Source organism: Bos indicus, chromosome 9 (genome assembly GCF_029378745.1).
Source record: "Bos indicus isolate NIAB-ARS_2022 breed Sahiwal x Tharparkar chromosome 9, NIAB-ARS_B.indTharparkar_mat_pri_1.0, whole genome shotgun sequence".
NCBI lineage: Eukaryota > Metazoa > Chordata > Mammalia > Artiodactyla > Bovidae > Bos > Bos indicus.
The window spans coordinates 68,471,133-68,488,339 of record NC_091768.1 but is presented as its reverse complement, the minus strand read 5'-3'; the positions used below and the strand labels follow the sequence as shown (position 1 = coordinate 68,488,339).

Below are 17,207 nucleotides of genomic sequence, written 5' to 3'. Positions count from 1 at the left end.
AGAAAGTCCATTCTTCACAGGGTATCGATCATCTTCTTTACAGAGGATGATCTTATATAAATATGGATCAGTTCATTGAGAAATATGAATTATCAGGAAATACAATGACTGGGATGTCCAAACTTCTAATATTAAGCAAGTTCAGCTAAAAGATGAACAAGAGAAATCTTGCCCGATGTGCATATACTTTTATAAAAAATTTGCCTAAATTTTTTTCAATCCAAGTATTGACCCCCACCATTATTTCACATTAAATCAGGGGCATTTTCAGTAATGTACTAGAAGACATCACCATAGAACACAAAACACCTTAAGGAAAAAAATGTCTTTCAACCACAGTTACCTCTGAGTAACACTAATATTACCACTTTAATTACCTGGTTTCAGGAGACGAAGAGATTTCATTTGTGTCGGCTCTTTTACTTCTTGGAAATGATGGACTAGCTGGAGGCATTTCACCACTTAAACGATCTGGGAAAATTCGGTCTTTATTCAAATTGATTTCTGAATAGGGACAGTTGGCAGCACTAAAACGTTACAAATCGAAAAAAGAGAAGACTCCTATTAGACCATAATTACTTCTTCCAATTAAGACAACAAGCTACAAAATGTAAAATGCAAAAATTTAACTGAATACATAGTTACATAGATTAAACATATAGCAAAAAATTTTTACCTTTAAAACATAATTTAAGTATATTCTGATAAAAAAATATGTCTTTGCCCTAAATTTTTAAATACAATCTCCTGCAATCTCTGGAAGTGAGTAATGGTCAGCAAAGGATTCCCTCTTGTGTTGTCCAAGGGCAGGGCCTGTGTGTAAGTCTGTGAACAATCAGCCCAAGAGAGAAATGCTTAACATAGGAGGGTTGATGACTGAGGTGGGAGAGAGACAGATGATTGACAGACAGAGCAGACCTGCTTCCCAAAGTGATCTCCAGGCCCTGGGTCATCACAAACTGTTTAATTTCCTTTGTGACAGCTGCTGCCCTCTAAAGGAAGGAGGCTCCCCCATTTCCTGTCTCCAGGCCCATATGCATTCATGATTGCTCAGAAAAAAACATCATCCTGTAGCTAATCCTGTTCCTGATATGAAAAAGGACAAGAAGGCAACTTGGATAATGACCCATCTAGCTCCCTTCCCTTCCACTGGTGACCACTGGGTTGGTCTCTCAGATTCCATCTGGGGATCATTCCTGTCATCCAAGCAAAGGGAATCTGGGTCACTAACTGTTCATTCAGCATGAAGTCAGGACACTCCTGTGCCTGGGCCTCAACCTTCCAACTCCAGAACAACTGGCAGCTTCTGTATCTTGATATAGAATCAACCACTCCGACTAACTGCCTATCTTGGCCCTTGGTTTTTAGGAAACCTCCTGAAATCTGGAAATGATGTGGAGTTAGGTAAATTATGCTAGTGTCCTGCATATTCTTTTCCTCAGATTAGGTAATATTTGGGGAAAATTCTTAAACACTGCCTTTCTGCCCTCTACCAAGAGAATCTGACACATCCTCCTGGGAGAAGAGAAGAGTGTGCACAGGCTCCCAAAGTAATTCTGCAAATGGTCTACAAAATTTATCACAGGTAACTTGTAAGTAAAAGTACATCTTTATTTTCTTTACTTACACGTTACTTTATACTGCTATGTCTTATAATAAACTTGGTTAAAACCAAATTCATCTTTAATGAACTCCCTTCCCCTGAAAACAAAAAGGATAAAAAACACAACTATCTCTTCTTGCTCTTGATTTTTTCTTTCTGATAAAGGAAATACACTAACCAACTCTCAGATCACAGTCAAGTTTGATTTTGTTCTTTCTTTCTCATATTGTGTATGTACCCTATTGCAAATTATCTACTTGGTGGCTTAGGAGGTAAAGGATATGCCTGCCATGCAGGAGACCTGGGTTCAATCCCTGGGTTGGGAATCCCTGGAGAAGTAAATGGCTGCCCACTCCAGTACTCCTGCCTGGAGAATCCCATGGACAGAGGAGCCTGATGGCCTACAGGCCATGGACCACAAAGAGTCGAACACAATTGAGTGACTATCACTCAGGAAAAAAGTGGCAGGAAAAAAAATATGAATATAATTTTTTTAATTAATTTCTTTTGATACATGTGTTGGTCTTCCTAGAATATCACAACCATCAAATGTTTGACTCACTGTTAAACACCTGGCTTTACAATTATTGAAAACTGTCTGCATGTTCATTTTGAAGAAAGAAAAGAAAATGAGGGTGCTGATTTCCACCGCACTCTAACACAGGGAAGATTCCCGGGTTTTCAGATGGGCTGGGTTCCCACCTACTCACTACAGTGAATAGCTGTAGTTTAGAAGCTCCCCCAAAGGCAGCCTCTTCCTGTTTATTGATTACGTGAAGGAAGAGGATGTCTCTCTAGACCACCATATGTAAACACGGGTAGCTCAGACAGGCAAGGCTGCAGAATGAGACTTGGCACCTAAATATCCCCCTTATCTCGGTTGCTAGGGCCAGAGGGAAATTTCAAACTCTCATTTTGAAGCAGGGAAACAATCACAGCCTTCTGAACAAAGACACACTATTGGGCCAGGATGATCAACCAACACAACCCTGTGCTGATCGGCTATACATATTATGCTAAGCCTTCTCTTCTTCTGAACCATGAGAAAAATCAAATGGGTTTAAACATCTCCAGTTCTTACAACTACTCTAGGACAGAAAGGGATACCAGCTGGTTCCCATAGTGGGAGGTGATTTAAAAAATAAAAAGGCACAGAATGCAAATGAAGTGTGCACAGAGGGATGGGCAATGCCCCAGACGGAAATCAAGAACCGGGCTCTAAATGTGCTCTGCAGCTCTGTCCACAGTGAGCAAACAAACTTGGAAGACTCTGTTTTACAAGACACTTGTAAAATGAAGAGCATGACAACAAACATTACACAGATGGAGTGTGTTACCCAGGGTATTCTGCTTTACTGGCATGATGTCATCTAACTCCCACAAAACTGGAAAATCATTCTTATTCTAACGCTAATGCAGAGACTGAGGCTTTAAAAAAGGGAACTTGCTTAGTATCATCCCATTAGCATATGAACTCCAGCTGTCTCCTACCGGAGCAAAAAGTACCTTGCAATATTGAATTATTTCTTTATCCTAATCCATGACAATTAAACCTGAGAGTACCACCTCTTAGCAAGATGCTGCTGCCATGAAGCTATGAACTGTGTGTGAATGCTCAGTCACGCCAACTCTTTGCGACCCCATGGACTGTAGTCCACCAGGTTCCTCTGTCCATGGGATTTCCCAGGCAAGAATACTGGAGTGGGTTGCCATTTCCTCCTCCAGGGGATCTTCCAGACCCAGGGATCGAACCTGCATCTCTTGCATCTCTTGCAATGGCAGGCAAGATTCTTTATTACCACACTGCCAAGGAAGCTCAGAAAGGTTAAATATGAACTGAAGCAGTACTTAACCTTTCTGGGCCAATTTCCTCATTTTTAAGTTTATAAAATTCATATGCAGTTTTAATGATTTTATAAACACAGAAGTGCTGATCAAACTTCTCTGGGAAAAGTGGGTTTCACTAGGCTTATAATCATTTTTATATTTCTTGTCTATTAGGTTTCTAATAACAAACGTAAGTACGGCTTGGCCCGTGGCACAACAACAGGTACACTTACAAACAGTAATGGGCACATGCAATTATACATGTACACACAACTCTGCTGTTACACAGTTCCCCAGACATCAGGGGAACAGATTCACACAGGATTACACAGCTCTTTACTATGAGGACTTTATTAGGGTGAACTCTGTTCTATTAGCAAATCATTCCATACCTGCTATATACATATATAAATTCTTGTCCCACTGGCCCCTGTAAGGAGGCAGTTTTTCCTTGGAATGACTGTCCAGTGTATTAGGAAAGGTGGAAAAAACGGCCTTGTTCACCGCTTTCCACTGCCACCTTTACAACCTTTTTAGTTGTAAATACATTTATTTAAACAACTGGATGATATCTTCCATTTCCTAAGTGCTCACATGCTCATTCTCACTCTCTGTCAAGACAGGAATCTATAAAATACAAGTTCTATCCAGCTACTGTGGTTTGCATGAGAGTCTAGCAGTTAAGAGTAGGGGCTTTAGTACCTTAAGAGCCTAGGCTGAATCCTGGGTCTGCCACTCTCTGATCTTGGGTACTTTTCTCAAGCATTCTAAATCTCTGTTCCCACTTCTATGAAACAGAGATTATAGTAGTGCCAGCTTTATAAAGCTGCTGAGAGAATAAAACGAGATAACAGATCTAAGTCCTAAAACAGAGCCCGGCACCTAGGAAGTCACACACACAAAAAAGCCTGCCTAGGATTATTATTTTAAAAGGAGAAGAAGAGGAACACTTAAACCCTATTGGGTAAAAGGCCATCAGCAAAAATAAACAACAGCATTAAAAACTCCATAACATGCCTTGCTTATGGAGGCTCACTGCTTCCCTCAGGAAAAGGTGGTAATTCTGAGCGCTACTCATTCATGCGTCTCCAAATCCCTGTTTATACCATGCTGGCCTCCTTAGAAGTAAGGCCTTCTCTGTAGAGCCCATCACCTAGCCCAGTATCTGCACACAGCAGGCACTCAATAAATGTTTGTTCCACGAGTGGACTGAATCTTGAATTAAAATGATGACTGTGGTTTGCAGGTGTATGTCCAGAGTTATTAATTTTTAAAAACTCTCCAGGGACTTTATAAATATCCTTTAGAGGTTGTAGGAAGTACTATTTCTTTTTTTTCTTTTCCTGTTTAATTTTACTGAGATAAAATCTTACATAGGGAAGATTTACTTCACTTCTGAAGACATTAGATATGCAAAATATTCAGTTTTATATAACTTTAGTTTTCTTTTAATCTCTCCTCATTATGCCCTCTCTGTAAGCCAAATGAGTGAATCAAGAAAGGGATACACCATGACACAGCCAATATTAATACTGCCTTGCTAGAGACAGAATTGTCACCTGAGCATCTCTAGAAATGGGAACAGTGTGTGTGTCAGTTGCTCAGTCATATCCGACTCTTGCAACCCCATGGACTGTAGCCCACCAGGCTCCTCTGTCCAAGGGATCCTCCAGGCAAGAGTACTGGAGAAGGTTGCCATTGCTAGAGACAGAATTATCATCTGGCTTCTGAGCATCTCTAGAAATGGGAACACCATGTCCACATCCAACTCGCTCACTGATCGTTTATATCGCCACATTTAAAAACAGCACATTCTTAAATTTCATTGTTGAGAACACATTTGTATTTCCAACACTTCTTAGATCAAATTCAACTACTGTAATTTTTGGAGACGCTAACAACACATCCTAGTCAAAACATAGGCTTGTGCTTACATATTCATAAAATTGATACTTCTTGCCAAAAGAGCAACTTTCTTTGTTATCTAAGCAAAGAATGCATGTTTTGATTTATGCAATTTCTCACATTAATCCAGAGAGAATTTTCTCATTACGTTTTCCTAAACACAGCATTCTTGGCAAGGACAAAAATAAGCGCCAGTGAAATGAACCTGTCAAAGAATATTCATGATGCAGCAGCTCTTCCGTAAGTCTAGTAAGGAAATGGTAAACATACTGTGGTTACTAAGGGTTAATGTTCCGCCAGATAAAGAGCAGTAAGTGCTATGAAGAGAATAGCATATTCAGGGAGACCAAGAAAAGCCAGTGGAGTGGGCTGAGAAAATGGGAAGCCACGACACAGGCAGGAGTTGACACTGTCTGCTACTCCTCTGGATTGCATTCCTGTCCCAAACTATGCACAGATATGCCGGCTATGTCTGATAGGTGACAAGGAAATGAACACTTCTGTATCAATGCATGTCTTATAAGCCGCGATGTCTACTTCTTCCTCTTTCATTCCCCCAAACAATATGTCATTCTCCGTATGGCTTCAATTATACGGAAAGATTTTTTTTTAACCACATTTCTCCATAACATCTTATATGATTCTCCTTATAATTTCTCCCTTCACTTAGCAAATACAACACTGCATCTGTGAAAAAACACTGCAGAGACAATCACTGAAAGTCTGTGAAATGGAGGTAGCTAGACCACCTCTGAGGTCCACAACCCTTCTGGGGAAAGGTGGTCTTAATGAGTGGCTGGTGCCATCAAGCAGGGGACAGGACTGTAGGCACAGACCTTGCTGTGAAAGGCAAACCTCTCTGCTCAGACCTACCACACCCCTGAAGAGATTACAGACATTGCTCTAAGGTGGATTTTCTTCCCAGAAGACCAAAAAGAAAAATTCTTCGTAAATTTTTGATTGTACCACACAACATAATGTCAATATTCACCCATTTGTAAGATTTCTTTAATCTTTTCCTTCATAATTTGAACAAACTGCCTTTGGTTCAAAGAACATCTTAGGGTTGTAAAGCAGAAAGGTACACATGTCAAAGTTTCAATATTAGTTATTACTTTGTATCTCATATTTCAATTAAATTGAGTTTTTATAGTTTCATTAGTCCCTGAGTTCTTTAAAGGCTAGATCTGTGACTTATTTGGAAAGCCATGCCCGGATTCTCAGTGACAGGGGAGTGGTCAAGGGCACAGTTAGACTGGGTGCTATTCCTGGCTCCTTCCTCACCAGCTGTCAATTAGACAAGTTAGAGAGACCTCTACAGTATCATGGTGGCTTCACCAAAAAAATGAAGAAAATAATAGTCCAACATTATAGGGTCACTTGAAGGTTATCCAATACATGCTACTAGGAAAAAAAAGAAAAACCCTACTGCTCAAAAATATTTACTGAGTGAAAGAATTTATAGATATATAAAGAAGTCTGGCATACTAATGAGTTATTTGGATTTATATACCATGCTGCTGCTGCTGCTGCATAAGTTGCTTCAGTTGTGTCTGACTCTGTGCAACCCCATAGACAGCAACCCACCAGGCTCCTCTGTCCCTGGGATTCTCCACGAAAGAATACTGGAGTGGTTTGCCATTTCCTTCTCCAATGCATGAAAGTGAAAAGTGAAAGTGAAGTCGCTCAGTCATGCCCGACTCTTAGCGACCCCATGGACTGCAGCCCACCAGGCTCCTCCATCCATAGGATTTTCCAGGCAAGAGTACTGAAGTGGGGTGCCATTGCCTTCTCCATTATATACCATAGTCACTCCTTATCCATGGTTTTGCTTTCTATGGTTTCACTTATCTGAGGTCAATCTAAGTATGAATATGTTAAATGAAAAATTCCAGAAATAAACAATAAATTTTAAACTGTGCACCATTCTGAGCAGCATGATGAAATCTCACAGTGTCCCACTCTGGCCCTGTGAGAAGCAAACCACCCCTCAGTCCAGTGCATCCAGCCTGTTAGTGACCTAGTAGCCTCCTCGGTTCCCAGATCCACTGGCAAGGTATCACAGTGCCTGTGTTCAGTCATCCTTGCTGTAATTAACAAGAGCCCCAAAGCACAACAGTGGTGATGCTGGCGCTTCAGGTGCCCGTAAAGTGCTTCCTTTAGGTGAACAGGTGACAACGCTCAACTTCACGGGGAAATCATCTCTACAGTGAAAATGAATCTTCTGTCAAATTGTGAGGAAAAAGAAATTTGTCCTAGTTCTCCTGTCACACCTCAGACTGCGAAAGTGAGGGCCACAGTGTGTAACAGATGCATAGTTAAAATGGAAAAGGCATTCAATGGGTACAATATGACTTTAGAGAGACCACATTCCCATAACTTGTATTACAGTACATTATTTATAACTGTTCTATTTTAATATTATTGTTGCCAATCTCTTAGTGTGCATGATTTATAAGTCAAACTGTATCATAGGTATGTACGAATAGGATAAAACATGATATATATAGGGTTCAGTACTATCCCAGGTTTCAGGCATCCATGGGGGATCTTGGAACATACCCACACAGGGATGGGGAGGGTAGGAGAGATACTACTGTAATGCCTGAAAGTAATCCAGCTGCCTTCACTGGCCAATACTGAATCACTCCTATGATACAGTATTTTTATCTCCCCTTAATCATACTGCTTTTGGCTTGGAGTCATATAAGCCATGAAAAGGATTTTTAAATGGATATTTGCAAGTGGAATCATGATCCTGTCTACATGCAGATTTTTACCCTGGAACACACTGAACCCCATAAAACAAACTTGGCAGCAGTGCTGCAAAACGCTTTGAGGTTATAGAAATTTAAGGAAGAAGAATCCTATATGAAGATAAAACAACCAGGTCAATTTTACAATTCCTATTAATGCTTAGAGAAACAGGCAGGGCAATCTTCAGATGTTTTAAGCACGGAGATTCACAACCTGCATAAACTAGATAAACAAGGAATCATTTTTCTTACTGGGCAATCCAATTAACATGCAGTTAGAACACTTTACACTGACAAATTATTATTTTAATATATACAAGAATAGGTGATGCCTCTGTTCTCTAAAAATCCCAGTTAAAATCACAGAAATTTCTTTCTATTCCAGTAATATTTGAATATGTCTACAAATAGCCCAAACTGCCCAAGTAACACATCAAATTTCAAATGTATAATTTTGGTTTCTCTTTTAAGTTACTTAGAAGTAAGAGAAAAATATTGAAAGGCATTTAATTTTGACCAATGTATTCTGAAATGTGTCTATTTATATTTGTGCTTTTTGTGATCTTTGCTGCTAATCTACAATAATCTCACCTCTCACTATTCAAATTGTTGAGTCACCCAATCAGAATATTTTACCAAACAAATACTTTCAACAAGGCCCGCCCTCTTCTCACTATTAATGGTCAACCCCAAATAACTTTAAGACGTAAAGTATCTATAAAACTAGTCAGGTTGCCAAGAAACTACCGTAAATCTATTTAAATTCACAAATGCATTCTCTCCCAGGAATATTTAACTACACATACACTCTTTATTCTTACATGGTCACCATAGCAACCATAGTTCATATGGATCTGAATGCAGAATTAGTTCATGTCTATTAAGTATCCATGGAAATCATTACCGTCCACCTACAAGGGACAGGCACCCTCTATCTGACCACAGAAGGAACCTCCATGTGAGTGGAAGCACCAAATACCTGTGAGGGCCCAGGTGTCTCGCTCTCTTAAAATGGCCAATCCCTTTACATCCTGGGGTTGTGCAGCCACCGTGTTCTGAGGCTTCCATCAGTTCTAAGGGGCCTATTAAAAAGCCAAAAGAAAAAAGCAAAAAGTTAAGGCTGTAAGAGGCAAATGCCTTGGAGCAGAAGAAGGAAAAAAAAAAAAAAAACAATTTTTCAATCAACACTTATACACAGAAAAAGAAGGCCTTACAAAATTAAAACTATGTTTAAAGTCTCGACTTCTAAAGGTTTTCCCTAGTACTTTGTTCACAATGTCTTTCTTTAATAGTGAAACGGTAAACTTTGACCCAACCCTCTTTCAAAATGTCACAAATTCCAGAGATACCTAAATCTGAAATAATGAGATGATTCTAAACAGCTTGATCAAGTAAATAACATAATTAATATATGAACACTCACACGCTGTGAAAACTTCAAACAACACACCAGGATACAAAGAACAGCTACAGATCCCCTTTAAGCGACTCTCTTCACATTTCATAGCCTCCTTAGTCCTGACTAACCATGTTAACCTGACCTTCCTAGATGTTCCAAGCATTCCCAAATGTACGTACATTTGCGTATGTACATGTGTCACATCTTTGGTTTACTTCGGCCACATAAATTAGGGACAACATGGGTATATACTATTCTGAAGCAGTCTTCTTTGGTCTTTAGCTTCAACTCAACAGTAATATTTTTATGATTTGCACAGTAGTTGTACTATGAGTGCACCAAGATTTAAGCAATATTTGTTACCAAGGTTTATTATTTTAAACATACTGTGACCAACATCGTGCAGTGCATTCTGGTGGCCTTCTGCAGTTTCTAGGTGACATCCAGGAATGAAGCCACTAGTTGGGAAGGGCATGATAAATTTTTAAGAAACTCCATAATAATGTATTGTATTTGCCACATTTTTCTTTCTACAATGTATTTACTTTCCTCCACAACTGAAATCCAGCATGTTAAGCCCAAGGCTTCCCCGGTGGCTTAGCGGTAAAGAATCTGCCAGCAATGCAGGGGCCAAAGGAGACATGGGTTCAATCCCTGGGTGGGGAAGATTCCCTAAAGGGGGCATGGCAACCCACTCTAGTATTCTTACCTAGAGGATCCCATGGACAGAGCAGCCTGGTGGGCTACAGTCCACAGGGTCGCAGAGAGTCAGACATGACTGAAGTGACAGCACACACATGTTAACCTCTTGGTGTACCTTTTTCAAAAAATTGAATTTAACTAAAATTTTCAATGAGGTGACGGTAGATTCACATGCAATTGTGAGTAATAACACAAAGGGAGATCCCCTGTACACTCTGCCCAGTTTCTCCTGATGGTACTACTTTGCAAAACTATTGTATCCAGTCACTATTAAGATATTGACATTGATACATTAAATTTTGATAGTCTGACAAATTGTCTTCCAAAATTTAGTACTAGTTTTAAAACATGACGATACTGCTAAATAAAAGAAAGTCTAGGCACACACTACTTTTTCAGATATTAAATTTCTTCTTTTATGTACTTTTGACTATCAGGTTAACTAAAAATGCAGTAAGAGGAAAAATGATTACACAGAGAAAAAATGTACAGGAGAGAAGTAGAATGAGAAGGAAAAGAGAATATTAAGCACACTACGCAACAGTGGAAACACTTCTTAAAGTAATCCTTGTGTATCTTACTCAAAGGAGGTTGAAGAGGATGCCCAGTTTTTGAACACCAACCAACAGGGTGAATGTCAGGAGAATCTGCATCTATCCAGTAATCATAGCAACTATTCCAGCCATCAAAGTGAACCTGGATAACAAAAAAAGATCAACAGTTTAATTCAGGTCACAAAAATCCCTACAGTAAAAACTCTGCCAATGGTAACCATCTTCATTCTAACTTATAAATAGTACACTGAATATACAAATAAACACAATAGATGTCAGATGGATAAAAATTCAAATGTTGAAAACTGAACAATAAAAGTTCTAGAAGAAAGCATGAATTACCGAACTCTTAAGAGCTCAGTAGCCTTCGTAAGCAAGATGCCAAACTCAAGAGCCATAAATGAGAGATGGATCAATTTAACTACATCAAAGTTCAAATCTTCACAATGGCAAATACGACTGCTAGCAAGATGAAAAACCCAAAAGAAACCTGAAAAACATATTTGTTAACGCGTGACAATGTACTTTGTTCCTCAATTCGTAAAAAAATCACATATCATAAAAAGATGAAAAATCTAATAGAAAAGGTGGAAAAGCAACAAACAGCTCATTAACAGAAAAATAAATGGTAAACATATGAAAAGACAATTTCACTTAAAACTAAAAAGGTACAAATTAAAATCCACAAGATGCAATACTTTTCCTTTCAATCTGCCAGAATGTTTCATTTTGGTGATTCCTAGAGCTAGTGAACATGAGATTAATGGACGCTCTCATAGACCACTGACAAGAGCCTTGACTGATGAGATATTTCTGGAGAGGTATGTGGCAACAGTGATTAACACTTAAAATATATCATCTTTGACTTGATAATCTAAATAATTCATTGTTGTACCAGAAAAAAAACCAGAATGCCTACCATCTACAAGACTGGTTATATAACTTACGGTATGTTTATGTAACGGAGAAGTACAGAGTTACTAAAGCATGTATGCTGCTGCTGCTAAGTGGCTTCAATCATGTCTGACTCTGTGCCACCCCATAGACGGCTCCCCCGTCCCTCGGATTCTCCAGGCAAGAACACTGGAGTGGGTTGCCATTTCCTTCTCCAATACATGGAAGTGAAAAGTGAAAGTGAAGTCGCTCAGTCGTGTCCGACTCTTAGCGATCCCATGGACTGCAGCCCACCAGGCTCCTCTGTCCATGGGATTTTTCCAGGCAAGAGTACTGGAGTGGGTTGCTATTGCCTTCTCCGAAAGTATGTATATATGGGTTCAAAATAATGTCCTTTGCAATGGATCTGCTTTCTCAAGCTTAGAAATCAATTAATCCTAGAATTAAATCCCACAGAATTCCACATCTGGAGGAAATCATGGATAAAATTTTAAAATGGAGAAAAAAATCACAAAGTTAGTAGGGAGGAGTAACCAGCTTAAGATTCACAGATCCAAAATAAACTTGTTCATCGTTCACATACATTGCATATAAAAGAAACACTTAAAGCTGTTTAATTTGAAACAACCCTTTTCTTTCCTCTGATCAAAAGTAACATTCAAATAACACTGATTAAGAGTATCAGCTTACGCTGTCAGTACTACCAATAACTAAGAAGTTATACATAGTTCATAGCATAAAGTAAATTTTAAGCATTCTAATTCTCAACTAATCATCAAGTGATAGTGTTCTATTTTACTAAATACATGAAACTCTGTTTTCTTATATTCCTATTCCTAAATTTCATTTCTTCCACACTGGAAACAATGTTCATGTAACTCATGTGACATTTGTTACATTTTACAAAATTTAGCTATCTTCCTGTAGCAAACAAACTCAATCCTAATAAGTAAATGGTTCTCCGACCTGGATACACACTAGAATTACTTGTGATAACTAAAAATAAGAAGAAAAAAACAATGGGTGAGCCCACCAAGGAGGTTCTAAACTTAGAAGTATAACTTGGGTTCTGTGCACCTAACATGTCATTTACTTAACTTCTAAGTAACTCTACTGTATACTGAAAATTTCCAGTGATACTAAAAAAGACACTATTGTACTGCAATATAGAGTCCAAAAATCTTGGTATCATCATAAATAAAAGGGTTCTTTTAATAATTTCCTCCCAAATACCTTTAAGAATATGTTGAAGATAATATATCTAATGATACCATAAACCCCTTCCTGCTGCTGCTGCTGCTAAGTCGTGTCCAACTCTGTGCAACCTCAAACCCCTTCCTAGTTTTCATTAAAACTGATATCTCAGTTTGGCAATGAAAAGTCATCTATCAAAGATGACAGATCTATTGACAATATATGACAATATGCAACAAAAAGGAGACAATATTTTAGTTACTGTAAATAAGCTGAATCTCTTCTACAAACTAGGCTGGCTGGCAACTGGGAGAATTTTAGCAATTTAAGGTTAAATTTCAGAGTTAAAATTTAATTTAAATATTATGAACAGAGGAACAATACAATTCTCTAATAAGGAGCAAATGCACTTAAAAACTGCTATTTAATCACTTATATGTGGAATCTAAAAAATCATACAAGTAAACGTATATGCAAAACAGAAAGATTCACAGATATAGAAAGCAAACCAGTGGTTATCAAAGGGAAGAGAGAGGGGAGAAAGAACAAATTAGCAGTACAGGATTCGGTTCAGTTCAGTTCAGTTCCGTCGCTCAGTCATGCCTGACTCTTTGCAATCCCATGAACTGCAGCACGCCAGGCCCCACTGTCCATCACCAACTCCCGGAGTTCAGTACAGGATTAATAGATTACAAACTACTGTGCATAAAACAGATCAGCAACAAGGATATACTGTACAGCAAAGGGAATTATAGCCATTATCTTGTAATAACTTTTAATAGAGTATAACCTGCAAAGATACTGAATCACACTGTACATTTGAAACTAATAAAATATTATGTCAAGTGTACTTTAATTAAAAATTGCTATCAGAAATATGTGTGCATTAGTTGCTCAGTCGTGTCCAACTCTTGAGACCCCATGGACTGTAGCCTGCCAGGCTCCTCTGTCCAGGGAATTCTCCAGGCAATAATACTGAAGTGGGTTGCCATTCCCTTCTCCAGGGGATCTTCCCAACCCAGGAATTGAACCTGGGTCTTCTGCATTGCAGGCAGATTCTTTACCATCTTAGCCACCAATACTTCAATTAAAGATTGCTATCAGAAATTATGCAAACATAATATATAAAAAAATTAAACCTAATTAATACTCTTACTATGGAAGCCCAGATGAAATAAATTTATTATAGTTTGTATAGTTTCATTTCATCTTTACTACTTGAGTCACTGGCACATTAAGAGGTTTTCATAAACAAAAAAATCAGACTTTCTCATAATGCTAAGTGATAGTTGTTCTCTTGCTGGGTCCTATTTTGAAATGAAATAAAATTACCTAACAAAGAGTAAGAGAGAAAGACACATAAACATGCAACACGAAATATTTAAGCATTGTACAAAACACAAGTGAAAGTGAAACTCATTCAGTCGTATCCAACTCTGCAATCCCAAGGACTACACAGTCCATGGAATTCTCCAGGGCAGAATACTGGAGTGGGTAGCCTTTCCCTTCTCCAGGGGATGTTTCCAACCCAGGGATTGAACTCAGGTCTCCCATATTGCGGGCAGATTCTTTACCAGCTGAGCCATAAGGGAAGCCTAAGAGACATCCAAAAATACTTATAATAGAAATGTTCCACTATAAAGACAATTAACATAAAAGCAACTCAGCAATGAGGCTGAATGAAAATTCTAAAGAAAATAGACTACTAGATATCAAAGCATAGTACAGATAATTTAAAATATTTTAAATCACAGTTTAGGAAATTAGATACATTTTTTACCTAAAAATGTAATTTGGACCCTTTATAAAAACTGAATATTCATTATTGACAATTTCAAGATGAAGACAGATAATAGTTTTTGAGAGCACAGTATTTCATTTTTTAAAAAACACTAATTTGGTTGGATTTTCTGTTGAGGTGAAAGGCAACTCAATAAACCACATTTTAGACCCAGGTGCTTATTTGCACTCTCTTCTGAAATGAAAGTTATGTGTGACAATGTATAAACCCAGAAGGACAAATGGAGAAGCAAAGTAGCTGATAGACGTGGCAATGATGAGTGCAAAGGGCACAAGTGGGTGAGGGAGAGCTGAGCCACTGGAAGAGAGGGGGTGGGTTGCAACCCAGACGCCGTGAGAGGGAGAGCAGGGCCGGGGAGAACGAGCTCACTGTGTAGAATCCAGAAGGACTCAATGTGGAGGCAGCAAGTATGTCAGGAGGTCTGGAAAATGACAGGACTGGCTCAAGTCTGAATATGGAGGTTTATGCAAGATAATGAAAAAAAACCCTCATACGAAAGTATGTTATCACAAAACATCAAAATATTAGGGACAAAGATAATCTTGAGAGTTTCCAGAGAGAAATTTTCAAAGAGAAGGAAGGAACCCAGTGGCCTTGGATGTCTCAAAAACCAACATCCCATAAAAAAAAAAAAACCCGAACTTAATTAAAAAAAAAATATATATATATACACACACTATTGGAAAATGAAGTATTATATCGCCTTCTGAACAGATTACCTTATACACTGTATCTACTTTTTCTTCCAAATACATACTTAAAATATTAAAAGTCAGTCATAAATAAGGAGAAAACTTACATAAAGTAGAAAAACACTTACAAAGATACATAATCACTTAATTTGCATATTCCTATGATTTTACTAATGTAATTTGAGGACTTCACGAATTAAATGTCTGCTGAAGTTTTCATCCAAGATGTCTTGTTAAAAAAAAAGAAAAACAAAAGCACAACAGAAAATACTTACTTTTATTCGGTGATCATCTGTGTCTGCAACTGTTGCTACTCTAATAAACATGGGATTTCTTTTGTCTATGACCTCAAGCTTCATTTTTTTCTGGAATCCATGTGGTGGCTTCTGCCGTAACAGAAAATTTTATATAGTGAGACATAGAGGAAGGGAAGGTGAGCTCTATGTCACAAAGATAGAGTTAAAAAAAAAAACTGAACTATTATAAGAGAACCAGCCTCCCGAACTCAAGTTCCTAAAACGGCTTTGGACTTCATTCTCCTTACAAAAAAAAAAAAAAAATCCCAAATCACACAGCCAAGCCTGCAGGCGATAGAAAGAGCCTGAGCAACTAGCCACAGGAGCAAACAGGAAGTCAAAAATCTTAAGCTGAAATTCAGAACACTGTGGTTTTTCTGATTAGTCATAGGGAAGACAAGAATTTTTTCTCATTACTTGGAGCTGTCTTGGCAAAAGTCAACAAACATGAAAGTTATAAAAGAGAGGGAAGAACATTGAAGTTGTGGAGAGGAGACATAGAAATTAGCTTGACACAAAAAAGTAACAGAAGTCTTTCTAAGAAGAAAATTTAGCAATCAAGACACACAGGTAGAACTGTTCTACAAAGAACAGGAATGGGGCTACCTACATCTCAAAACTCAGCAGAAACCTACAACCCTCTGAAAAATTTATGGGCAGAAGGAAAGGTGATGGCTAACAGGTATAATAAAAGTCTGGCTGTGAAAATCAAGTGTGAAAATTATGCAAAGGATGCAAAACAATTAATGCAAGGCACCTAAAGGCCAAGCTAAAGGAATTCTGATTTTCTCTCTGAAATCACTGTGACACTAGATATACAAACCGAGTTTGACATGATTTTATCCAGTTCAAAGCAAAACTGCAAAGCAGCTCTTTTCTGTATGAGGCTAAGTTAGAGGGTCAGATAAAAATCTATAAAATTTCATGACTCTAAACATTACTCATGTATAATCCTGAATTTATGGCTTTTCTTAATGTAACAAATTTTCTCTCAAAAATTTTTATGTTCTTTTCTGATGTATTTGGATCCATATCTACTAATTAATTTTATCATTAAAAATCCTATAAATTTACACACAAAAGGATTTATTAAAAATGTTGCTTATAATACTGTCACTTTTTTTTAAAAAAAATCAAGTATTTAATATATCTTTCTTTTCTTAAATACTAATTATAAAGCAAGTTGCTTGAGATTTAAAAAAATTTTAAATACATTTCATTTTTGTATTCTTCCCTTGCACACAAATGACGTTAACTTTGAATCTTAATAGGCAAGAAGCAATTACCTGGATTAGAAAGACACTATAATCAAAACAGATGACCTTGTATTGTGGTAGTCAAACATGATGATTTATAGCAATAATATTAAAACACACACATACACACAACATCTCAGCTTGCCATAAACAAACCCAAAGGAATGAAGAAATAAAGTTTTCATTATAAAACAATAGATATCTTGTGCTGTTTGGTCTGTCAGAATATCTAGCTGGAAAAACAGAAGTCTGCTGTACAATCAACTCACTGCAAACCAATTCAAACATAAGTATTTTCCAAGGAGACTTTAAAGTCCAAAATGGAAGT

The 17,207-nt window shown here is 37.8% G+C and overlaps 1 protein-coding gene across 10 annotated transcripts in view; it reads right to left on the bottom strand.

Moving 5' to 3' along the window:
- L3MBTL3 (L3MBTL histone methyl-lysine binding protein 3) overlaps nucleotides 1-17,207 on the bottom strand; it is a 104,970-nt gene that overhangs the window by 29,571 nt on the left and 58,192 nt on the right. For all 10 annotated transcript variants that reach the window (XM_019967416.2, XM_070796148.1, XM_070796146.1 and 7 more), the window contains 4 exons: nucleotides 15,603-15,713; nucleotides 10,774-10,888; nucleotides 9,071-9,173; nucleotides 378-527 (listed from right to left, as the gene is read on the bottom strand). In XM_019967416.2, coding sequence (XP_019822975.1) covers nucleotides 378-527; nucleotides 9,071-9,173; nucleotides 10,774-10,888; nucleotides 15,603-15,713 — 479 coding nt within the window. The remainder of the gene's footprint in view (nucleotides 1-377; nucleotides 528-9,070; nucleotides 9,174-10,773; nucleotides 10,889-15,602; nucleotides 15,714-17,207) is intronic.